The following is a 25,917-nucleotide window of genomic DNA, read 5'->3' as shown; positions in this document are numbered from 1 at the left end:
TGGGAGAAGAGAGGGTTACTGCCCAGCACCCCAGCAGCCTATGTACACTCGCTCTGCTCTGCCCCATGAGCACTTACCCCAGACAATGAATACCCCAGGCCTCTGAGAGGGGCTCAGGGGCAGCAACATCTCGATAGAATCAATACCTCCTCTAATGGGATGCTTCAGCAAACAAGCACAGGCACCGTTTAGGAATGAGCAAACCTGCAGATTAATGGGTAAACACAGGGCCCAGAGCGCTGCTAATGGACTGACCCTGTAAAAACACAGAGCCGAGGAGGGGGGGGGGGGACAAGACCCCGACCAGGCCGCACAATGGGCGCCTTCGTCACCTTGCTGCTCCCATTGCGGAGAATAACAAAAAGAGGGCGCGCGCGTCATCTCGTGCGATAATGCCTATCTCCGAGGAGAGAGCTAATCACCCCCTCCGCGTCCTCATTACCACACCTGCTGGGCCCACCATGCCCCCACACACGGACACATCAGCCGGCCATTGTCCCGGCCAGCGGAGCTCCGGGGGCTGCGGCCTAATGAGAGCGGATTAGCCGGGCCCCTCGCCCTATAAAAGCCATCCCAGCTCGGGACACGGGGACTCTTGGGTTCGAGTGAGGGACGGGCCCTCTCCAGCTTTGCGCATTAGACAGAGGCCTCTTGGGTTCGAGTGAGGGACGGGCCCTCTCCAGCTCTGCGCATTAGACAGGGGCCTCTTGGGTTGAAGTGAGAGGACGGGGCCTTTCCAACTTTGCGCATTTGACAGGGGGGCTCTTGGGTTAAGTGAGGGGACGGACCCTCTCCAGCTCTGCGCATTTGATTGGGGGACTCTTAGTATGGAGTTAGGGAACGGGCCCTTTCCAACTTTGCGCATTAGACAGGGGCCCCTTGGGTTCGAGTGAGGGGACGGGCCCTTTCCAACTTTGCGCATTTCATTAGGGGACTCTTGGGTACGATTGAGAGGACGGGCCCTCTCCAGCTTTGCGCATTTGACAGGGGGACTCTTGGCTTCGAGTGAGGGACGGACCCTTTCCAACTTTGCGCATTTGACAGGGGGACCCTTGGGTTGAAGTGAGGGAACGGGCCCTTTCCAACTTTGCGCATTTGACAGGGGGACCCTTGGGTTCGAGTGAGGGACGGGCCCTCTCCAGCTTTGCGCATTAGACAGGGACCTCTTGGGTTGGAGTGAGGGTCCAGCTCTGCGCATTTCATCCATCGGGAAGCCGCGGTGACGCACGATGCGCGCAGCCGGTCCCAGGTGCCCGGGGTGGCTGGCAGCCCTGCTGCTCTTGCTCTCTCTGGGGCCTTCCGACGGGCTCTACCTGGACATGCCTAGCGCCTCTTCCAGGTGCACGCCCATCCCCCGGAACATGGCGCTGTGCTACGACATCGGGTACGCCGAGATGAGAATCCCCAACCTGCTGGAGCACGAGAGCATGGGGGAGGTGCTCCAGCAGTCTGCCAGCTGGCTGCCCCTGCTCGCCAGGGAGTGCCACCCCGATGCCAGGGTCTTCCTCTGCTCGCTCTTCGCACCCATCTGCCTGGACAGGTGAGTCTCGGCTGCTGCTGGCGCGCTGCACTCTGGGGGCAGAAGAGATGCCACAGAGACCTGGCATAACTAAAGATCTGCTGAGCAACATTAGCAGAAGAGGCCAAGTATCTGTAAGGGCACTGAAAAGGATCAGAATGTTTTTGGGACGTAACTTTTAACTATTAACGTAGGGCCTGGGGGAGGGTGGCAGTTCACAACACGCCGGCACAATGTATTGTATTGTATTGTAATTGCATTTATATACCCCTAACGAGGCGTCGAAGCGCTTTTTCGGCGAGTAGTGGCAATATCCTGCAGATGTGATGGTAAGACTGCACAAGTGAGTAAATGCGACCAGGGAGAGAACACAGAACTGTCAGGTGATTACAAAAAAAAGCCGGTTACTCCCAAAAAATGGACTTCAGTCCATTGCGGTAATGGCTGGGGGTATTGCTTCCGCCGCCGCGTCAATCCGCATTAGGCAAGGGCTTATCAAGGAGCTGGCCGTTTCAAGGCGCTGCAAAGTTCAATTAAAGTGGATGCCACTGCGAGGTTTCCATGTTCTAATGGGCGCACGCCTCTCTGTCAGGCTAGATTAGCCAACTAGCTCCCAGTGACTGGCACCACGGATGCCCACCCGCTGCCAGCCGGACATGGCGTCCGGCAGCCCTGTTCCAAGTGTCCCCAAATGACGCGCCGTGCCCAGCTCCGAGAGAAGGCTGCGTCGACAGACACTCCTCGGGAGACATCCCCTTCGTCTTTCTGCTCAGCTGGAGCACTTAGGCCACATCCGGACAACTTTGCACCAGAGAATAAAAACACTATGGGGCAGATTTATGAAGGCCTTGCGCCGCCGGTGCGTCATTTTTAACATGGGAAAAAGTGACGCACCGGCGGCGCAAGGCCTTCTATGGGCTTATTTACAAGCCCCTTGCGCCACTTTTGCGTCATTTTTAATATGGGGGAAATGACGCAAAAGTGGCGCAAGGGGCTTGTAAATAAGCCCCTATAACATTAGTTTTGCACTTGTTTCTCCAACTTGTCTTCCAGGGAACAAAGGAAGCCGGTTTTGCTTCAATCCATACTAAAATACTTTCCTGTCAGGTCAAAAACGCGCAAGTACATTTTTGCAGCTTAATTGAAAGGAAAGCAGCAAATCCACCTACTCTCAAACTTCACCCACTTTCACGTTTAAAAATTGGCGCAGCGTTGGTTTGCTGCGTTCTCAAAGCATCCAAAAAATGCAAGGGAAGCACGCGCAACTTGTGTTTGATGAAGAAAAATGTCAGGCTAAATATAGACCACGACTCGGCTGCCCCGCTAGCCCTCGGCAAATGCCAACAATAGTGTAAACCAGCCCAGCGGTCCGGGTTCACCTCGGCGCCAGCTCGACTGGCACAATTCCATGTTACAGACACCACAAGAGGGCGCTGCATGAGTGGACATCGGTGCCAGCTCCTGCTCCACGGCCCGTGCCTTCAGTACAAAGCGAAGCATGGAGACAGGCTCCTGCGCGCAGACCGACTCCGCACACCGGCATCTCAGCATCCTGTGCCCGTCTCTGCCCACAGACCTCCTCCACATACCAGCATCCTGTGCCCGTCTCTGCCCACAGACCTCCTCCACACACCGGCATCTCAGCATCCTGGGTCCATCTCCACCCACAGACCTCTTCCACACACCAGCATCTCAGCATCCTGTGTCCATCTCTGCCCACAGACCTCCTCCACACACCAGCATCTCAGCATCCTGTGCCCATCTCTGCCCACAGACCTCCTCCACACACCGGCATCTCAGCATCCTGTGCCCATCTCTGTCCACAGACCTCCACACACCAGCATCCTGTGTCCATCTTTGCCCACAGACCTCCTCCACACACCAGCATCTCAGCATCTTGTGCCCATCTCTGCCCACAGACTTCCTCCACACACCAGCATCCCATGCCATCTCTGCCCACACACCTTCTCTACACACCAGCATCTCAGCATCTTGTGCCCATCTCTGCCCACAGACCTCCTCCACACACCAGCATCTCAGCATCTTGTGCCCATCTCTGTCCACAGACTTCCTCCACACACCAGCATCCCATGCCATCTCTTCCCCCAAACCTCCTCCACACACCAGCATCCTGTGTCCATCTCTGCCTGCAGACCTCCTCCACACAGCAGCATCCCAGCATCCCAGCATCCCGTGCCCATCTCTGCCCGCAGACCTCCTCCACACAAAAGCATCCCGTGTCCATCTCTGCCCACAGACCTCCTTCACACACCAGCATCCCAGCATACTGTGCCCATCTCTGTCCACAGACTTCCTCCACACACCAGCATCTCAGCATCCTGTGTCCATCTCTGTCCACAGACCTCCACACACCAGCATCCCGTGTCCATCTCTGCCCACAGACCTCCTTCACACACCAGCATCCCAGCATACTGTGCCCATCTCTGTCCACAGACTTCCTCCACACACCAGCATCTCAGCATCCTGTGTCCATCTCTGTCCACAGACCTCCACACACCAGCATCCTGTGTCCATCTCTGCCCACAGACCTCCTCCACACACCAGCATCTCATGCCCATCTCTGCCCACAGACTTCCTCCACACACCAGCATCCCGTGTCCATCACTGCCCACAGACCTCCTCCACACACAAGCATCTCAGCATCTTGTGCCCATCTCTGCCCACAGACTTCCTCCACACACCAGCATCTCAGCTTCTTGTGCCCATCTCTGCCCACAGACTTCCTCCGCACACCAGTATCTCAGCATCTTGTGCCCATCTCTGTTCACAGACCTCCACACACCAGCATCCTGTGTCCATCTCTGCCCACAGACTTCCTCCACACACCAGCATCCCATATCCATCTCTGCCCACAGACCTCCTCCACACACCAGCATCTCAGCATCTTGTGCCCATCTCTGCCCACAGACTTCCTCCACACACCAGCATCTCCGCTTCTTGTGCCAATCTCTGCCCACAGACTTCCTCCACACACCAGCATCTCAGCATCCTGTGTCCATCTCTGTCCACAGACCTCCACACACCAGCATCCTGTGTCCATCTTTGCCCACAGACCTCCTCCACACACCAGCATCTCAGCATCTTGTGCCCATCTCTGCCCACAGACTTCCTCCACACACCAGCATCCCATGCCATCTCTGCCCACACACCTCCTCTACACACCAGCATCTCAGCATCTTGTGCCCATCTCTGCCCACAGACCTCCTCCACACACCAGCATCTCAGCATCTTGTGCCCATCTCTGTCCACAGACTTCCTCCACACACCAGCATCCCATGCCATCTCTTCCCCCAGACCTCCTCCACACACCAGCATCCTGTGTCCATCTCTGCCTGCAGACCTCCTCCACACACCAGCATCTTCTGCCCATCTCTGCCCGCAGACCTCCTCCACACACAAGCATCGCATGCCATCTCTGCCCGCAGACCTCCTCCACACACCAGCATCCTGTGTCCATCTCTGCCCACAGACCTCCTCCACACACCAGCATCCTGTGTCCATCTCTGCCCGCAGACCTCCTCTACACACCAGCATCTCAGCATCTTGTGCCTATCTCTGCCCGCAGACCTCCTCCACACACCAGCATCCTGTGTCCATCTCTGCCCACAGACCTCCTCCACACACCAGCATCCTGTGCCCATCTCTGCCCACAGACCTCCTCCACACACCAGCATCCCGTGCCCGTCTCTGCCCGCAGACCTCCTCCACACACCAGCATCATGTGTCCATCTCTGCCCACAGACCTCCTCCACACACCAGCATCTTGTGCCCATCTCTGTCCACAGACCTCCTCCACACACCAGCATCCTGTGTCCATCTCTGTCCACAGACCTCCTGCGCACACTAGCATCATGTGTCCATCTCTGTCCACAGACCTCCTCCACACACCAGCATCCTGTGTCCATCTCTGCCCGCAGACCTCCTCCACACACCAGCATACTGTGTCCATCTCTGTCCACAGACCTCCTCCACACACCGGCATCCCAGCATACTGTGTCCATCTCTGTCCACAGACCTCCTCCACACACCGGCATCCTCTGCCCATCTCTGCCCGCAGACCTCCTCCACACACCAGCATCCCATGCCATCTCTGCCCGCAGACCTACTCCACACACCAGCATCCTCTGCCCATCTCTGCCCGGAAACCTCTTCCACACACCAGCATCCCATGCCATCTCTGCCCGCAGACCTCCTCCACACACCAGCATCCTGTGTCCATCTCTGCCCTCAGACCTCCTCCACACACCAGCATCCTCTGCCCATCTCTGCCCGCAGACCTCCTCCACACACCAGCATCCTGTGTCCATCTCAGTCCACAGACCTCCTCCACACACCAGCATCTCAGCATCTTGTGCCTATCTCTGCCCGCAGACCTCCTCCACACACCAGCATCCCATGCCATCTCTGCCCGCAGACCTCCTCCACAGACCAGCATCCCGTGCCCATCTCTGCCCACAGACCTCCACATACCAGCATCCCGTGCCCATCTGTGCCCGCAGACCTCCTCCACACACCAGCATCCTGTGTCCATCTCTGTCCACAGACCTCCTCCACACACCGGCATCCCAGCATACTGTGTCCATCTCTGTCCACAGACCTCCTCCACACACCGGCATCCTCTGCCCATCTCTGCCCGCAGACCTCCTCCACACACCAGCATCCCATGCCATCTCTGCCCGCAGACCTACTCCACACACCAGCATCCTCTGCCCATCTCTGCCCGGAAACCTCTTCCACACACCAGCATCCCATGCCATCTCTGCCCGCAGACCTCCTCCACACACCAGCATCCTGTGTCCATCTCTGCCCTCAGACCTCCTCCACACACCAGCATCCTCTGCCCATCTCTGCCCGCAGACCTCCTCCACACACCAGCATCCTGTGTCCATCTCAGTCCACAGACCTCCTCCACACACCAGCATCTCAGCATCTTGTGCCTATCTCTGCCCGCAGACCTCCTCCACACACCAGCATCCCATGCCATCTCTGCCCGCAGACCTCCTCCACAGACCAGCATCCCGTGCCCATCTCTGCCCACAGACCTCCACATACCAGCATCCCGTGCCCATCTGTGCCCGCAGACCTCCTCCACACACCAGCATCCCGTGCCAGTCTCTGCCCGCAGACCTCCTCTACACGCCAGCATCTCAGCATCTTGTGCCCACCTCTGCCCGCAGACCTTCTCCACACACCAGCATCCCTTGCCATCTCTGCCCGCAGACCTCCTCCACACACCAGCATCCCGTGCCCGTCTCTGCCCGCAGACCTCCTCCATACACCAGCATCCCGTGCCCATCTCTGCCCGCAGACCTCCTCCACACACCAGCATCCTCTGCCCATCTCTGCCCGGAAACCTCTTCCACACACCAGCATCCCATGCCATCTCTCCCCGCAGACCTCCTCCACACACCAGCATCCTGTGTCCATCTCTGCCCGCAGACCTCCTCCACACACCAGCATCCTCTGCCCATCTCTGCTCGCAGACCTCCTCCACACACCAGCATCCTGTGTCCATCTCAGTCCACAGACCTCCTCCACACACCAGCATCTCAGCATCTTGTGCCCATCTCTGCCCACAGACCTCCTCCACACACCAGCATCCCATGCCATCTCTGCCCGCAGACCTCCTCCACACACCAGCATCCCGTGCCCATCTCTGCCCACAGACCTCCACATACCAGCATCCCATGCCCATCTCTGCCCGCAGACCTCCTCCACACACCAGCATCCCGTGCCCGTCTCTGCCCGCAGACCTCCTCTACACGCCAGCATCTCAGCATCTTGTGCCCATCTCTGCCCGCAGACCTTCTCCACACACCAGCATCCCATGCCATCTCTGCCCGCAGACCTCCTCCACACACCAGCATCAAGTGCCCGTCTCTGCCCGCAGACCTCCTCCATACACCAGCATCCCGTGCCCATCTCTGCCCGCAGACCTCCTCCACACACCAGCATCCCGTGCCCGTCTCTGCCCGCAGACCTCCTCCACACACCAGCATCCCGTGCCCGTCTCTGCCCGCAGACCTCCTCCACACACCAGCATCCTGTGTCCATCTCTGTCCACATACCTCCTCCACACACCAGCATCTTGTGCCCATCTCTGTCCACAGACCTCCTCCACACACCAGCATCCTGTGTCCATCTCTGTCCACAGACCTCCTGCGCACACTAGCATCATGTGTCCATCTCTGTCCACAGACCTCCTCCACACACCAGCATCCTGTGTCCATCTCTGCCCGCAGACCTCCTCCACACACCAGCATCCTGTGTCCATCTATGTCCACAGACCTCCTCCACACACCAGCATCCTGTGTCCATCTCTGCCCACAGACCTCCTCCACACACCAGCATCCCAGCATACTGTGTCCATCTCTGTCCACAGACCTCCTCCACACACCGGCATCCTCTGCCCATCTCTGCTCGCAGACCTCCTCCACACACCGGCATCCTGTGTCCATCTCTGCCCGCAGACCTCCTCCACACACCAGCATCCTGTGTCGATCTCTGCCCACAGACCTCCTCCACACACCAGCATCTCAGCATCCTGTGTCCATCTCTGCCCGCAGATCTCCTCCACACACCAGCATCCTGTGTCCATCTCTGTCCACAGACCTCCTCCACACACCAGCATCCTGTGTCCATCTCTGCCCACAGACCTCCCCCACACACCAGCATCCTGTGTCCATCTCTGCCCACAGACCTCCTCCACACACCAGCATCCTGTGTCCATCTCTGCCCACAGACCTCCTCCACACACCAGCATCCTGTGTCCATCTCTGCCCGCAGACCTCCTACACACACCAGCATCCCAGCATCCTGTGCCCATCTCTGTCCACAGACCTCCTCCACACACCAGCATCCTGTGTCCATCTCTGCCCACAGACCTCCTCCACACACCAGCATCCTGTGTCCATCTCTGCCCGCAGACCTCCTCCACACACCAGCATCCTGTGCCCATCTCTGCCCGCAGACCTCCTCCACACACTGGCATCCTGTGCCCATCTCTGCCCACAGACCTCCTCCACACACCAGCATCCTGTGTCCATCTCTGCCCACAGACCTCCTCCACACACCAGCATCCTGTGTCCATCTCTGCCCACAGACCTCCTCCACACGCCAGCATCCTGTGCCCATCTCTGCCCGCAGACCTCCACCACACACCAGCATCCTGTGCCCATCTCTGTCCACAGACCTCCTCCACACACAAGCATCCTGGGTCCATCTCTGCCCGCAGACCTCCACCACACACCAGCATCCTGTGCCCATCTCTGTCCACAGACCTCCTCCACACACAAGCATCCTGTGTCCATCTCTGCCCACAGACCTCCTACACACACCAGCATCCTGTGTCCATCTCTGCCCGCAGACCTCCTCCGCACACCAGCATCCTGTGTCCATCTCTGCCCACAGACCTCCTACACACACCAGCATCCTGTGTCCATCTCTGTCCACAGACCTCCTCCACACACCAGCATCCTGTGTCCATCTCTGCCCATAGACCTCCTCCACACACCAGCATCCTGTGTCCATCTCTGCCCACAGACCTCCTCCACACACCAGCATCCTGTGTCCATCTCTGCCCACAGACCTCCTCCACACACCAGCATCTTGTGCCCATCTCTGTCCACAGACCTCCTCCACACACCAGCATCCTGTGTCCATCTCTGCCCACAGACCTCCTGCGCACACTAGCATCATGTGTCCATCTCTGTCCACAGACCTCCTCCACACACCAGCATCCTGTGTCCATCTCTGCCCGCAGACCTCCTCCACACACCAGCATCCTGTGTCCATCTCTGTCCACAGACCTCAACCAAACACCAGCATCCTGTGTCCATCTCTGCACGCAGACCTCCTCCACACACCAGCATCCTGTGTCCATCTTTGCCCGCAGACCTCCTCCACACACCAGCATCCTGTGTCCATCTCTGTCCACAGACCTCCTCCACACACCAGCATCCTGTGTCCATCTCTGCCTACAGACCTCCTCCACACACCAGCATCCTGTGTCCATCTCTGTCCACAGACCTCCTCCACACACCAGCATCGTGTGTCCATCTCTGCCCGCAGACCTCCTACACACACCAGCATCCTGTGTCCATTTCTGCCCGCAGACCTCCTCCACACACCAGCATCCTGTGTCCATCTTTGCCCGCAGACCTCCTCCACACACCAGCATCCTGTGTCCATCTCTGTCCACAGACCTCCTCCACACACCAGCATCCTGTGTCCATCTCTGCCCACAGACCTCCTCCACACACCAGCATCCTGTGTCCATCTCTGTCCACAGACCTCCTCCACACACCAGCATCCTGTGTCCATCTCTGCCCGCAGACCTCCTACACACACCAGCATCCTGTGTCCATCTCTGCCCGCAGACCTCCTCCACACACCAGCATCCTGTGTTCATCTCTGCTAAGAGCCGAGGCTTCACGGCAAGGGATAAGAGAAGGAAAGGCTGAAGGCCAGGGTTCGATTCGCCTGAAGGGCCTTAACAAGGATGATGTCACCAGACACACCTCAGCACAAAGTAGAACTGGTGATCACTTTTTTCTCAGGGCGTGATCCTGAAGTTTAACCCTTTCTATACTGATGACGGAACCGCTCCGTCATCAGCTGCGGTGGCGCTGATGACGGAGCGGTTCAGTCATGGCCCGCCCGACGCGCCTGTGTGGCGCTGATTTCGCGCCTGCGCGGCGCGTTCTATTGAGCGGGCGGGGCCATGACAGAACCGCTCCATCATCAGCACAGCGCAACCGCGTCTGGTGACGGAGCGGTTCCGTCACCAGCATGCGGCCGCCGCGCGGCCGCCCCGCCCCCTTAGCGCTGCGGCGGAATAGCGCCGCAGCGATGCGGTTAAAAGTTTCGGTAAATGTGCAAAGATCCTGGGCACTGGAAATAGGGGTGCAACAGCATCCCCAGCAATAATCATGCTGGAGTTCAGAAGGTGAATGGGCAATAAAGAGACCTTTACATCCTGTCTTTAATTTGTTATGTTTCTGCGCTTCCAAAGACAGCGAGCAAAGGTCAAGCTATATCTCATGACAAATTACTGCTTGGTCGTATAACATGGAGATTGGTGTTAACTTTTCATTCTCGGATTACAAAGTGAGAGGGAGTGTGAAAGGAAAGGCTCTAGGATATTATAATACAAATGATAAATATTCTCTGAAACCTGATTTCCACCCATTGTCGTTTTATCAGTAAAACTGCACGACTGTGCAAATTTAGCGCCCATTTGAATGAAAAATGCACTTCCTGTGAATAGCAGTGCACAACTTCATAATGTTTTAGTAAGATCATGTTTTAGAACTATATTTGTGACAGTGTGCTCCAACATGCACCACCGCCTACATACTACACCTTTACCACTCGCCCGCAGAATGGGCGTGGTTCCCTTGCTACACTTGTTATTTGTGTGACGTTGGGGTTTTTCACAGTCCCTGTCAGGGCACAAGTAGGGTGTTCAAGCGGGTACACAGCATACACCCACTATTTTCACAGGGTGGACGCTGTCCACCCTGCCAAGAAACTTGGCCCCAGGAAATATGTTGAACTTGTCCCAGTGTAATTTTCAGACTCCGGGACAGGTTCAACAGCTCATGCACGTTGTCTGCTACCCATTCCCAGCAGCAACGTGCAGGCAGGCGGGGGCTTTTTATTCACCTCCAGCTGGGCGAAAGACAAAGGCAGGAGTTAAGAGGCCATCAGGCCTCCTTCTGGTCGAGTGTTTAACTGAATGAGGCCTGGAACCTCGCACTTACATACACATGCACTGGAGAGGAAACAAAAGCACACAGCTTGTTATCTTTTCCTGGTACTAAGGAGTAGCAGGCTTTTTACTTTGCTCAGTCCCTGTATTTAAGTGCATACACTGTAAGAATGTCAGATGGGCTTGTCTGTCCCAGTATTTACACAAATAACAATTTAAATAGCACTATTTGATTTCTTTGGTAGTGCTACTCATCCCAATACAGACTGTTAGCGTGCTTTACATAACTTACACATTATCCAATCAAAATAAATCATGCAAGTGTGCAAATCAATGTTCAAGATGTTACATGAGAGAGGCGGGATTACAAGGTGTAGTAGTAAAAGGCCCTTCATAGCTCACTGTGGTCTACTACAAGGATTACATTATATGAATTGCAAGTAACAAAAGGATCTATGTGTTCAAAGCAGTAATCCACTTACCTAGCTACATACAATAAAAATCTGTGATCTGCATGTTACATAATGTGCTTGGCTGGAGACAACTTTATTTTTAAAAAAATGTTTTATTGCATTTTCAGTTGGCACATGTTATAACATACGCATATCAGAGCACTATTGCATAATTAAGTGGTACATTTATGCTCACAGCATTGTATAAGAAGCACACCTTGTGTGCTGCAATATCATGAATAACAAACCCGAAGATGGTAGCAACAAAATAGAGGTTCAAAAATCCCCAAACGCCCCTGCCCCCCTTCAAGAACAGTGGGTGGTTATGTTTTGCAGGAGACAATTTAATCTCCTATACTTCTTTGATTAAAATTTGGGACAATACAAAAACACAGATCTCTCCAACGAATGCGTTAACCTCCAGAGTTATCTCACCATTATTATTATTCCCTGAGGTTTCTCATGTGGGAAAGCGGTCCCAAGACCTCATGTCAGAGGCAGTAACAGGGATGGTGGCCCTGCTACTCCTCGCCCAACACTCTCTCTAGTGGGAGGGCTTCCCTTGGGCTCACTGAAAGCATGAAGTAACAGTTAGGGTGACTCCGCTGTTCATAGTCCAAGACTCTCGCCTGTGGGAAGACCCCTTGGGCTCACTGAAAGCATGAAGTAAGTGTTAGAGTGACTATGCTGCAGCTAGTACAACACACTTTCTTGGGGTACCAGTCCTCAAGACCACGAGTCGGATCATTACAGTGACAGCACTGCACCTAGTCCAAGCCTCTCCTGTGAGTATCCTAGCAGGAACTCCACCAAACCACCACCATGCACCAATCTTCCTTGAGATATACAATCACCCCACCAAGGTTCATTAAGTCATGTGCTGGTCAATGCTGGATGACACCTATCCAGACCCAAGAGATGTTCCCCAGTCCCAAGACATCAATTTGAGTGCTACGATACCTTTCCAACCCCCAAGCGTTGGAAAGCATTGACCTCTTTATGGGTCTAGGAACCAATCTATTAAACGCATTACCCATTTAACAAAACGCCACAGCTAAGCTAACTCCAGGAAACATCTCCTATGATGACAACATCCATGGCATAAGCATCATAAAACACACCACTGTACAGATCTTACTGAAGCTTCCAGCCCTATGAGCCATGTGTGTTCTCCAGGTAGCAAACCTACCCTACATCTTTAAGAGGATTAATTACCTGAACATTTAATCTTAAACTATATTATATTCCTATGGATTCAGAATGTGTATTGTTCTAAAAATATATCTTTATTATCCAAAATCAATGAAGAGATCCTACCAGCTGATGAAAGAGAAGCCTGACTGGCCGAGTGTTTCTTTTCGCAATAGGTTGATACTCCCCTGCCGCAGCCTGTGTGAGGCGGTGAGGAACAGCTGTGCCCCCATCATGGCCTGCTATGGTTATCCCTGGCCAGAGATCCTGAACTGCGACAAATTTCCCATCGACCACGGATTGTGCATCTCAGCCATATCGGATGAGTCCAGTGCAAGCCGCAGAAGTAAGTGCCTTTTCCTTTCATCTTATGCCTTTCATCTCGTGACTTAAAATATCTTCATAGTAATCGCAGAGTATATTTTCTATCTGCCTAGTACGGAGCTTTGAGAAATACACAAAGCTTACTAAAGCCTCATCCGCGTTCTCTAAAGCTGTATTACACATACTCAGGCTCTACCCTTATTTTTCTGAAAAGGATGCAAAATTCTGCTTTTCAAGCAACACCCCAAAAATGTATAACTCCAAGTATCTTGCCCTGCCCTCAAACTACACCAAGATGACCATCGCGTTCTCTCTCAACCAAAGCCTACCGCCCCTCCAATTTAACCAACTCCCCCATTGATCACTGGCTAGAAGATTCAAATTGGGTAAATATTTATCAAAAGAACCCAATAACTAAGGCCCATGAAGATTTGTGATCACAATCCCTAAATGGGAAGTCTGTGGAAGTAATTGGGAGCCATTTTGAATTCCTACATTGTCCATTCCAGTAACCAAAGTTGGTGAACAAGAAAACTCAACAAGAACATAGATCAAAGCTGGTATGCCTATGTTCTCCAGCTCTCACCTTGGCTCAGAACTACCACTGCAAGAGACCGCCAGTAGCTCTCTGATGCTCAGCACGCTGCACACAGAGACCGCCAGGAGCTCTCTGATGCTCAGTGCGCTGCACACAGAGGCCGCCAGTAGCTCTCTGTTTCTCAGCACACTGCACACAGAGACCGCCAGTAGCTCTCTGATGCTCAGCACGCTGCATACAGAGATCGCCAGTAGCTCTCTGTTGCTCAGCACGCTGCACAGAGACCGTCAGTAGCTCTCTGATGCTCAGCACGCTGCACACAGAGGCCGCCAGTAGCTCTCTGTTTCTCAGCACACTGCACACAGAGACCGCCAGTAGCTCTCTGATGCTCAGCACGCTGCATACAGAGATCGCCAGTAGCTCTCTGTTGCTCAGCACGCTGCACAGAGACCGTCAGTAGCTCTCTGATGCTCAGCACGCTGCACACAGTAGCTCTCTGATGCTCAGCACGCTGCACACAGAGACCCCCAGTAGCTCTCTGATGCTCAGCACGCTGCACACAGAGACCGCCAGTAGCTCTCTGTTGCTCAGCACGCTGCACACAGAGACCGCCAGTAGCTCTCTGATGCTCAGCACGCTGCACACAGAGACCCCCAGTAGCTCTCTGATGCTCAGCACGCTGCACACAGAGACCGCCAGTAGCTCTCTGATGCTCAGCACACTGCGTGCAAGGGGCATAGCGCTTTGAAGAGGAAAGTGCAAGGCAATTATCAGTCCATAGCGCTTCCTGAATCAAATAACTGCAGAAGGCTGCAACAAACCCCAGGAGGCAGTGGTGAGCTGCAAGATACAGAAGCCTGCTCCCGGGAGAGGGAGCATCAAAATTAGGCTGGGGGGAGAGGAGGGCATGCTCTTGACACATCCGTAGAGCCATTTGGCACAGCTGAGATAATGCTGGGGTCTCTACCTCTGTAGCTGAAGAGCAGGAGAGACATACATTAAGCAGCGACTCCCCAGGAATAATGGCAGGTGATGGGGTATAGAAATCCCACTCTCTTGCGCCTTGTCTGTCCCAACCCCAGGAGTGCTACTGTTCCCATGTTCAGGGCTCACCATCCCAGCCCTTTATGTAACTGGCAGGTGTGGTGCACATTGTTAAGATGCTCTTGCTTTCGGGTCAGTTTGCTAGATGTCCTGCAGTTTAGTCATGGGCAGGGCAGGACTTTGGTAGGTGTGGTAAACATTGTTAAGATGTTCTTGCTTTCAGGTCAGTTTGCTAGATGTCCTGCAGTTTAATCATAGGCAGGGACTGACTTTGGTAGGTATTGTGCACATTGTTCAGATATTCTTGCTTTCAGGTCACTTTGCTAGATGTCCTCCAGTTCAGTCATGGGCAGGGCAGGACTTTGGTAGGTGTGGTGCACATTGTTAAGATACTCTTGCTTTCAGATCAGTTTGCTAGATGTCCTGCAGTTTAATCATAGGCAGGGACTGACTTTGGTAGGTATTGTGCACATTGTTCAGATATTCTTGCCTTCAGGTCAGTTTGCTACATGTCCTTCAGTTTAGTCATGGGCAGGACTTTGGTAGGTGTGGTGCACATTGTTAAGATGCTCCTGCTTTCAGGTCAGTTTGCTAGATGTCCTTCAGTTCAGTCATGGGCAGGACTTTGGTAGGTGTGGTGCACATTGTTAAGATGCTCCTGCTTTCAGGTCAGTTTGCTAGATGTCCTTCAGTTTAGTCATGGGCAGGACTTTGGTAGGTGTGGTTCACATTGTTAAGATGCTCTTGCTTTCAGGTCAGTTTGCTAGATGACCTGCAGTTTAGTCATGCACAGGGCAGGACTTTGGTAGGTGTGGAAGTAGTGGTCTACTGTCCTTTGTTGGGTTTTGAACATTGGAATTGGATTGTTACAGAGGATTAACAACCAGCACAATTTTCACAAGTGTGGGCCTGGGGTCGCTGGTCGCTCTGATTCACCCCCCTTACGGTCCTTACGGTAGGGAGAACGAGTCTGGGGTAGACCGGCGACAACTGATGCCTGCCTGGGCCCGTCCCAAAAGTGGACAAGTCTGAGTAGCTGAGCCCAATTTTCAGACCTTGTTGTTTTCCTCATTATTTCCAGCCGGTTTCACCTGGTGATAGTGTTTAGAGAACTGTACATATTTGGGAATGTTAAATGGCTACATTCCTGTATGACTTTACATTGTTTCATTTTTGATTTGTAATAAAAATACGACCCACAAAGTAGGGGCTGCCTAAGGGAGTGGGAAAAGATATGGACTGCGTGGGCTAGCTACAGAATGACAACATGAATGGGGAGGTTGGGATGATCTTTGGGATGATATTATTGTGTGTTTGGCGTGGACACTCTCCTCCTTGTAATACACGATTGGCAGGCTTGATTAATGCTACAGTTTGATCCCTTGAATTGTTGTCTACAAAAATATCCTTTGTAACTGTGTTGCATTCAAATGTGCCAGAAGCAAAGGTTCAATAAAAAGATTTATAAAAAAAATACGACCCAAAAGTTTACCATAACGATTGTAATGCTCTAAAAATTCTTCGAGAGTATAGTGCATCCTTGCTTGGTCACCACCTGTGCAGGTGGTTGCAGCAGAATTCCCGCTGGCCCTTTCTGCTTCAGAATCCGCCTACAATGGTCACGAACGGGGTGGGGTGGAACATTAGGCCACCAGAACCAGTCCTCTCTCAATCAAGCCTGCATATCATGGCCATGGCTTGGGCTGTGTGTCTCCAAAGATCCTTCCCCGAGGGAGCACTGACATCTGTGGGATTACCATAAGACGGGGCACTGATTCTCAACCTACGAGCGCTGAGACTAGTGGTCAGAACAAGAAGCTGGCAACGAAAATATCACTGATCAGACCAGAGACTGTGTTGACCAAAGTATTGAGTCAATGCCATTTCCACTGCACTCGCAGTCAAAAATGTGAACGTTTCTTTGAAGGAGATTCCTGAACCACTCTTGCTAAAGAGCAGCTTCTGCAATATATCTATTTTTCATCCAATATACCGTACCAAGTAGGGTTCCTAACATATTGAGCCAGGCCACCAATCCTCAATTCCACCTTCAAGCTTGGACAGTGGTGTACAGTGCTCACTGCTTCTGCTCCTGGCTGTAGAATTTCACCCAATAGCTCAGCTTCAAGTCTTGAGAAGTCGTTGATCCTACGGGGGATTTTCTTGTACTCTAAGTTCTGTGTATGGAGCAATGCATGTTGTTTTTCACAAGGTCCAGGTACATTACAGACAAATCCAGTCTGGCTCATATGTCGTCACTTTCTTTCTATCTCTAGTCTGTGATCGCTGACCCAGTACTCCATCACACGCCTGTGTTTGGGGTATTCTACCTATCTATCGACCTCCATCATCTCATGCTGCTCTAAGTCGGTATCAATGTGTTACCCATGCAGTGCATACCTTTGCACAGGTTGTTCCTCACGGTGGCAGTGTGATTATGGGTTTCTCAACTATCAAAGGAACACAATCGTTGCGTCTTGCCTTGGAAAATTTCTTGCAAACTATCAGGTTATGAACAATGTGTCAAGCAAAATTCGGGTTAAATTGAACCGTTTGTCATCTGTTTGTAAAACATTCCTTAAAATTAGATTTTTCTAGTTTTATCTCAAATAGGGTTTCGTCTATTAGGTAAACACTTTGACGACATGCCTTAGTTTGGACCGCGACAGGAAAGGCAGCTCAGTGACTGCTATAGGGTCCTGTTTTAAGCTTTATTTGATTTGTAGTTTACTCCATCCATGCGAGTTTGCGCCATTAGTACTGCTACGGGTTCAGCAACAATGCACGAGCCATGACAGAGTTTTGGAGCAATCCATTCAGTGCCACCGAAGGCACATGCGTCGCCAGCCTAGACTCTCCGATCTACCGGCGTCACTTACTGAACTTCAATCATCGCAGTCTAACTTTCTAGTTCTGCCAGCCAGGAAAAAGGAACTTCCGTTCACCCACTAGAAGCCTGCATGAAAAATTGAGGCTGAGAACTCAAAGTCTGTGTTTCTAGTTGAAAGAAAGTGATTTTTGAGAGTAGGAGGCAGTGGATACAGAAGCTGTAGGGGAGGCAATGGATTGCAAACAGACATTATCAACATGTAGCCACTACTAGGTAGACAAGGCTCACCTGTTGTTTCTACACCATCGCATAGCTCACTGTGACGGGTCTCAGGGAGCGTGAGCTTCGATTCGTCTGAATGAAATGACATCAAGCGCCCTCAATGCTCGATGACGTCACAAGGGGACCCCTTGAGCCACTCAGAACCCCTCACCGGCCTTCTACTCTTTCCTGTGACCTAGGGTAAGAGCGAAGAGATAAAATAGAGAGAACAGCCCGGTTCTTAGAGTCCTCTTTGCCTTCACTTCCTGTTACTTCCTTCAAGGCTCCTGACACCTGAGCGGGGGGGGTGGGGGGGGGTAGTACCGGAAGCGCCATGGGTAGCAGCTACTACTTGTGGCTACCCTCAATTGAATATAATGTTACACACACACTGCAAATCAACCTTGTTCTTTTTAAGGACTGGTTTAGGGATAATTTCGCACTAGCACTCGTGACCTTTGTCTGCCTGGCTCATCATTCAAGATCCTGAAGAAGAATCCTTGCCTCATCCCCACACCCCCCACACCTTCCACACCCTCTTGAAACGCTCTGTTGGGTTTCCCCCATGGGGTGACGGATTCCGGTGATCCGCACCCCCAGATTTTATGTATAGTGACCAGGGTCCCGGCCGGAATCTAACTGAGGGCATCCTGTCTACCATTTCTAAAATATTTGGGAAACATCACTTCCACCACAACTGTTTTACATGAGATGCTTGTGAGTAGTTCTTACGTCACTCTACTTGAGGGTCTGGGCAAATGTTACAAAGCTGCAAGGGCAGAAGGACCTACATATGATGGCTGCAGGGGCTCCATGTCACCAGGATGTTTATTTCCAGTCCTTGACTTTCATTGAAAGGAAGCATTGCTTTCTGGAGGACTGTGGCCCTGGGTCACCTCACTTGACCCAACTGGACCAATGCGTCAGATAATGATTGCTAAGAGGAAAGTGCAGAGCCAGAAAAGAGGTGTCCTGTCATCATGGTGCATCTGATCCCCTAACATCAGACCCTCTTTGCCCCTCTTTTCTTTGCCTGGTCATGTCCTCCCTCCCCAGACTTAGCTTCCAGCCCAACGTTCACCAGGCAGTGAGGGCAGCGCCTCTGTAATCAGGAGTTACTCGCAGGGAGTATAAGCACTTATCCTAAAGGTCGAGCGGCCTACGTCTTCTTCCAGAGCCTGCTGCTCACTATTTGTCCGATAGTGAAAACAGATGTATGCAGGACACTCGCTGGAGCACCCACAAAATGTCAATGTCCGCAGACATGCTCCAACTCCCAAAAAATAGCAGATCACTCCAAACACCACAATCAGACTAATGGTGAGAGCCAGGATTTTGTTGGTTTCAATTAAAATGTAAATGGACAGAAATACCACATAAAACCACAAAAATATCACTACTTAGATCATATATAGTTTAACTGTATCCCGTTCCTGTCATGGCCGATGGACAGTGGTTGCCGAATGGCGATGAAATGTCATTGTTGGGGGTACAGGGTGTTTTTAAAAACTTTTTTTAATTAGCATTTTCCTGGGAGATACGCACAAACGCCAGTACAATAAACATAGCAGCAGAAATTGAAACAAAAACAGATTGCCAAAACATGATGCTGATGAGAAACCTCAGGTAGCCGCCACCCGATGGAGGCCCGTCCCCCCAAAAGACAAGTACAGGGTGGTTTTAACTCCCACCAGGCATTACCACTGACCAATGAAAAGGTATAGCAGTTTTATCCCAGGGCAACATGTCCCCAGTTGTAAATCATCTCAGTTAATGAGAATTCTTGCTCACCAATGAGTGGCATTTGTGAGTGATGAATCGCAGCTGGCTTTCTTTCAAAATTCTAGCCAGGTCCATAAACTACCTTAAGTAAAAGACCCTTCTCCAAATGAAGTCACAAATCTTCCTTTAACAGGCAATCTGAGCTTTACTAGTCGCTTCCAAACAACTCCTCAGTACCTCACATTATAGCAGAGTTACCGGCGGTGGTCGCGGAGTGTCTGTCCTGGGAGACGGGATTACCCTTGTCCTGGGCTGAAGAGGACCCTGACCTCCTATGCTCTTGTTCATGCCTCAAGAGAGCCCCAGTTTATACCCACAGCTCACTCAGACAAGAGGCAGAGCCAGCTGCTGCTGCCAGAATCTGGCTTCTTGTATGTCCAAAGGGGGCTTCAGGCAACGCATAATATGACCCAGTGATTGTAGGGTGGTTCCACCGGCACTCAATTTAGGGGACCAGAGCAAAAAACCTTGATCCAAAGCAAGACAGAGAAAAACACAAAAGGGGGAACATTTTGAAAAAAGGGAGAAAGCAGGGAGCCTACAAGACTAGATAAAGCAGGAAGTGTTGGGTAGTGGATAAAAGATGCATCAGGTTGAATCAAGACTACGCAGCCTTGGTATTCGTGACTAACCTTCGATAGTGCTGGCCGCAGGCTTCTGAATGAAACTTTAAGCCAAGTACTTATTCTTTAACAAATTAGGCACTGGCTTCAGGAACAAACTCACAATAAATACCCTTCTTACCTTCCCGCGTCCCTCACCACCCCCTTGGGGTACACCCTCTCCGGGTTCTTCATTTGAGGTACTAGGTAAGATCTAAGTTCCTTAGAATTTGACAATTAACAGAGGCTGTGAGTAGCCATGTTGGGCTGCTCTTTCCTCCAACTGGTTGATGATCCTGAAGCCAGGAAATTGGCTCACTGGTGCTAGATGGGTGAATGGAGGGTTCTCTCTTAAGCAGCTATGAATGAAAATTAAATAGTGTTACCGCAGTTGCATTTTTGTGGTCTACTTAAACGTTGCCCTTTGTTACAGCAGTGCCGCGAGCGAGCTGCAGGGACTGTGAGCTGGAAGAATCGAGTTCTACCAAAGAGATCCTGGACACCTTTTGTGCCCATGACTTCTGTAAGTATTTCTTTTATGTCTATCACAACTAGTTCCAGAAAGAACAGTGTTCTGTGTATGTCTGCGGGGAGGGGTAGACTTGGCGAGCATGTCCCGTAGGCTTGGGTCTCTCCAATGTGAATATGTCATACTTTTCAAACATTATTAGAATGGGTGACATGTATTGAAGGGTCCTGCCGTGAGTCAGATGGCAAGACTTTTTAAAATGTTCCTTCACAAAAAAGTGCACTCAAGAAAAGAGTGTGCTTGAGCATTCTAAGGCGAGCAGAAACTCATGGCAGTCATGAGGGCTTGTAGGGGCAGTGGGGAGATCGAGGGCATCTGGGCTGGCATTAGCCTGATGATCGAAGGGTATAGGCAAGGGCAGGTCTGTCTGAGCCAGCTCTTACGAGCCATTGGTGAGGGAGTGCATCAGAACTCACTGGGAAGGAAGCCTCCCAGCTGTAATTCAGGTTTTTGGTACCCTGTACTGCAATTCCAGAATTCTTTTTTTTGGGGGGGGGGGGGGGGAGTTTAAGAACACTAGAGCAGAACGAATTTGCTTCTGTCAATTGCATTTAGTGGAAACTTGAATTTTCGGTTTCGTATTTGATGTTCAAGTATTTTAGAAATGTTCTTCTGTATTACTCTCCTATATGTTTACATTTACGCAGCAGTGTTGCCCATGATCCTGTAGTTGTGTCAAATGTAATGATGTAAACATTTACTTTTTTTGAGCGATCAAAGCGGGTGTAGTTTCAGCTTCCCAGGCCTTGGGGTCACTTCCCATGTGAACCACATGGCACAAGGATGTCCCTTTCTGGTCGCAGGCGATGGCATGCGAGTAGTTAAACAGCTCCTGGAGTGAGGCCAGCAGGGCCTGTCCCATACATTCCTACTCGCTCTAGGACCGGTCCAGTTCTTCCATTGTGTTTTCCCTTTCAATCCCGACTTCTAGGTGAGTTAGTCTTAATGTAGACAATGGGCTCCCTGCAGCAGAACACAAAGAGAGGAGCTGCCCACACGAAACACTGAACGTCAAAAGATTGTTATGTCCTGGAGTGGCACCCATCTTGGTTATTGGGTGAGGACTTCTCTCCTGATGTGCTTGTTGCCATCTGAAAGAAAGAACTCAACCATTGCATTATTGTAGCAGCCGTGAGCCGGGCCGCGAGCCAGGTCCGGGTCTGGTGGATTAATGCATCCACTGTAAGGGCCTGTGTTTGACCTCATGGTCACAGGTTCAAATTCCGGCGAGTTCACTCAGTCATTCACCCTTTTGGGGTTGATAAAATGAGTGCCACTGAGTTAGGTAACAACAAACATCTATTATTCAGATACCCTTCTGGGTATAGTACACCATAGACAGCCCTCGCTGTAAACTAGGTGACCACCAACACCTAGAAGAGCATGGGACCCAGAACAGCATGGGACCCAGAACAGCATGGGACCCAGAAGAGCATGGGACCCAGAACAGCATGGGACCCAGAACAGCATGGGACCCAGAACAGCATGGGACCCAGAACAGCATGGGACCCAGAACAGCATGGGACCCAGAACAGCATGGGACCCAGAACAGCATGGGACCCAGAACAGCATGGGACCCAGAACAGCATGGGACCCAGAACAGCATGGGACCCAGAACAGCATGGGACCCAGAAGAGCATGGGACCCAGAAGAGCATGGGACCCAGAACAGCATGGGACCCAGAAGAGCATGGGACCCAGAAGAGCATGGGACCCAGAAGAGCATGGGACCCAGAAGAGCATGGGACCCAGAACAGCATGGGACCCAGAACAGCATGGTTTTAGACAACAATATAAGTTTGGCCTCTTTTCAACAGACGCACACAAATGTTCTATCCACTTATCGCTTTTGGTTTTCGCAGATGTGTTCACGCCAAAGCTCCCTCTTCAACAGCGCTCGTGAAGCGTCTCAGTTCCTCACTCCTTCTAGTCATACATTCTTGCAGGGATAATGCTAATGCGAATAGAGTGGGAGAAAGCAGGAAAGCAGAGTCGAATAAATAATAAATGAATACCACATTCCCTCATTTTACTCCAGCCCGAAGAACAATGGGGAACCATGTTGTGCCCTAAATCCCCCCCCACCCCACCCCCCCCCACCCCCAAAAGATGATAAATCATGGGGCACCACTGGCCCCAGAAACACAATTTGCTGGGTCTTACTAGATTTAGAGGTCAGAGAGAAGACGCATTAAGAAAGGTTTTAGTACAAACTAGCTGTCCATGCATGCTTTGTTGGATTAAACTGGGTGTGTCGGTGAGAGGGAAGGCACTTCAAGTAGGGTCTTTGTACAAGCTAGCTGTCCATGCACGGTTTGCTGGATCTAACTGGGGTTGTGGGTCACAGAGAAGGCGCTTCAAGTAGGGTCTTGGTATAAGCTAGGATCAGAGAGGCACATTAAGTAGAGACTTGGTACAAGCTACTTTCCATGCACGGTTTGCTGGATCTAACTGCGTTTGTGGGTCGGAGAGAGGGCGCATTAAGCAGGGTCTTGGTACAAGCTAACTGCCCATGCCAGGTTTGCATTCCTTACAGCTTCAGGTCGGTTGTGCTTTGAAAGTTGGGATCTCGTGTACAGTTTGAGGGCACGGTTGATGTGGGTGAGTGGGCTGTTGCATCTTGCTCCCTATGAGAACGTCAGCCCTGGTGTGACTGCACCCACTCGCGTCACAGACAGTGCTGTGACAAGGGCAGTTCTATGCTCTGCCTAAGTTGTACAAACCTTACCCTTCACCATCAAGCACACACAGGTCAACACATAATAATGAATATGCTTTAAAAATACATTCACTGCAACCCTTGTCCCTTAAAGAACCAGCCAGGGGCAAAAAAGTCAACAAGCAGATGTGGAGTTGGTTGCCAGCCTTCTGGTTTTGTCAAAGCCCATTTTGTTTTGTCATTGTTGTTCGAAGGGTACGGGAAGGGTGTTGCCAGACTCTACTCAATATAAAAAATAAAATAGGCAAAAAAATGTTTTAAATCTGAAAAAACACATTGCCAGTAGTTACCCATGGCATTTAACAGAACTAGGAGGTGGTGGAGGTGGTGGTGGTGGTGGTGGTGGTGGCGGCAGCGGCTAATGCCAGACTCAATAGAAACTGTGGAATAGTTCTCAGTGCCTGCTTCCCCAATGTATGCAGCTTTTATGTATCGTATTGTATTGCAGCACTTATGTAGCGCTTACTACCCCACTGTGGGGCGCCAAGCACTTGCCTACATGGGTAGCAGGTAGTCAGTAGAGTGAACCCAGCTGAGGTGGTCTGTTTTCAACTCACAAAAGGGTCCTGCCTGCTTCGTACATGTCAGAACCCTATGTTTCACTGCTGGGTATGGGGGGTCACAGAATATTGATATATGCTCTTGCAAGGTGCAGCCTGCAGGGGATGTCATGTATTATCTTTTGTGATGGGCTGCAGTGCCTCAAGTGGCTTCCTGGCTCTATGACTCAGAATGATTCAACACAGCAGCCTAAACAAATGAGGCTGATTGAAAAAAGCAACAAGGGGACAGTGGACTGAGAGGTACCACTGTTGGTGAGCCTGCCTAGAGCAAAGGACTAGAAAATTTCTGAGGAGCACCTGTGCAAGTGTCTCAAAAAGGATATTCAGGGGACATTTTGCTTTCTGAGCATTTCACTTGGAGGTCTGGAAGTAGAGGTGAACATTAGGAGGATCACAGATGTTCTACTAATGACCCCAAGGTGTGCAAAGTGAGCAGATAGATCTTGTGTGCTGGAAGGATTCTACCAGGTGAAAAGGGTCGTGATTTCTTTCAAATCTGTTACCGGAGTTACACCAAAAGTGTCAAGAAGAGTGGGCATCACAAGCAGGTTCACTCTGGAATGTTCAAACCTATGTGGTGACTCGGCACACTAACAAGTCTTGTTTTTACACACAGCTGGAGACCACCACGTAGTTCTCAGGCAGGTTATAGTGAAAGGCACAGGAACATGTGTAAAGTTGCATCAGGGTGGCTTGGACCGAAATCACTTGGTTTGAAGAAAAGTTATCCTATAGATGTGTTTCTATGACTTGCGTTAGATCCATTCCCCGTCACTTATTTTGAATTAAGAATTGGGTAATCCTGGTCTTCTGATTGGTTAGCCAAATGTTCTATAGAGATGTATTCCATGCATAGTTTTACTGGGTGAAGATCATTTATTTGACGTCAACTTTGACTGAAGGATTTATACTCCAAAACTCTTGACTATGCACAGATAGTGAATGCAAATGCTGAAAATGAAGTTTAAATATGAGCAGCTATTTCTTAAAACAGATTCTTTGACCTTGTGCTCTGCATTTTGCTGAATGTGCTCATTAAAAATACTACATTTACGATATCTGACTTTTCTAGCGATAAAGATCAAGATCTCCAAGAAGAATATGACATCGCCCACGCTGTTTGACTTCGACATGGACTCCAGGGTGGAGGTTCTGAAGCATGGACCTCTGATGAAGACTGAGATCCTACCCAGGCTCCAGCAGTGGCTCGACCTGGACGCAACCTGCGTCCAAAACATCATGCGGGGCACGCGCTCAGGAGTATACATCATCAGCGGGGAGGTGCAAGGCAACAGGATCATCGTCAACAAGGCCTTCTCGTGGCAGAAGAAGAACAAACATCTGCAGTCGGCGGTGAGAAAGTGGAAGACGCACAGGTGCAGATCTTAGCGGTCGAGTCGAGGCATGAGCAACAGGACGTGCAGCGGGCTGGGGGACAGCAAGACTTACACAGCTGCCGTCCTGTTGGAGACTTCCTGGCTCGCCCAACGCGAGACCGCGCCTAATGTTGGCAGCACAGGATCCATACTGTGGACCTTTACAACTTGTTGATTTCATATTCTAGAATGTGAGGTGAAATATTGAGATAGAAACGGATTTATAATGCACTTAAGAAAATGAGGAACTTTTATGGTACATTTTTCTCAACTAAGAACCCGCCAGGCAAAAAAAAAAAAATGACACTGGTCTGCTGCACCACGAACACCGTTACTTTACCTGTGCATGTACACAGCTCACAATATTTGGGAAATGACGTGCATTCAATTATTGGGAAGGATTATGGTAAAGCTTTATCACAAAAACGGAATGTTTCTAACAACTCCAAAGAATT

The 25,917-nt window shown here is 51.2% G+C and overlaps 2 protein-coding genes across 2 annotated transcripts in view; one reads left to right on the top strand and one right to left on the bottom strand.

Annotated features, from left to right (window-relative positions):
• Positions 1 to 25,917, bottom strand: part of P4HTM (prolyl 4-hydroxylase, transmembrane) — a 150,032-nt gene that overhangs the window by 87,435 nt on the left and 36,680 nt on the right. The gene's annotated exons all lie outside the window — the stretch shown is intronic.
• LOC144782580 (secreted frizzled-related protein 5-like) lies at positions 1,335 to 25,475 on the top strand. Its single transcript, XM_078661953.1, has 4 exons — positions 1,335 to 1,540; positions 13,072 to 13,241; positions 20,713 to 20,799; positions 25,159 to 25,475. The coding sequence occupies exons 1-4, from the start codon at positions 1,362 to 1,364 to the stop codon at positions 25,473 to 25,475; spliced, it is 753 nt and encodes a 250-aa protein (XP_078518079.1). The 5' UTR covers positions 1,335 to 1,361.

The sequence above is a fragment of the Lissotriton helveticus genome, chromosome 9, assembly GCF_964261635.1.
Source record: "Lissotriton helveticus chromosome 9, aLisHel1.1, whole genome shotgun sequence".
NCBI classification, from domain to species: Eukaryota; Metazoa; Chordata; class Amphibia; order Caudata; family Salamandridae; genus Lissotriton; species Lissotriton helveticus.
Note: the sequence above shows the minus strand (reverse complement) of the source record. Positions and strands in the feature narration are given on the sequence as shown.

Excerpts from the sequence above, each read along its gene's own strand:
- LOC144782580 (XM_078661953.1), top strand. The coding sequence starts at position 1,362 with ATGGCGCTGTGCTACGACATCGGGTACGCCGAGATGAGAATCCCCAAC. Across the intron at positions 1,541-13,071 it reads GCACCCATCTGCCTGGACAG|GTTGATACTCCCCTGCCGCA; the intron begins GTGAGTCTCGGC and ends TTTTCGCAATAG. Across the intron at positions 20,800-25,158 it reads CTTTTGTGCCCATGACTTCT|CGATAAAGATCAAGATCTCC; the intron begins GTAAGTATTTCT and ends TGACTTTTCTAG.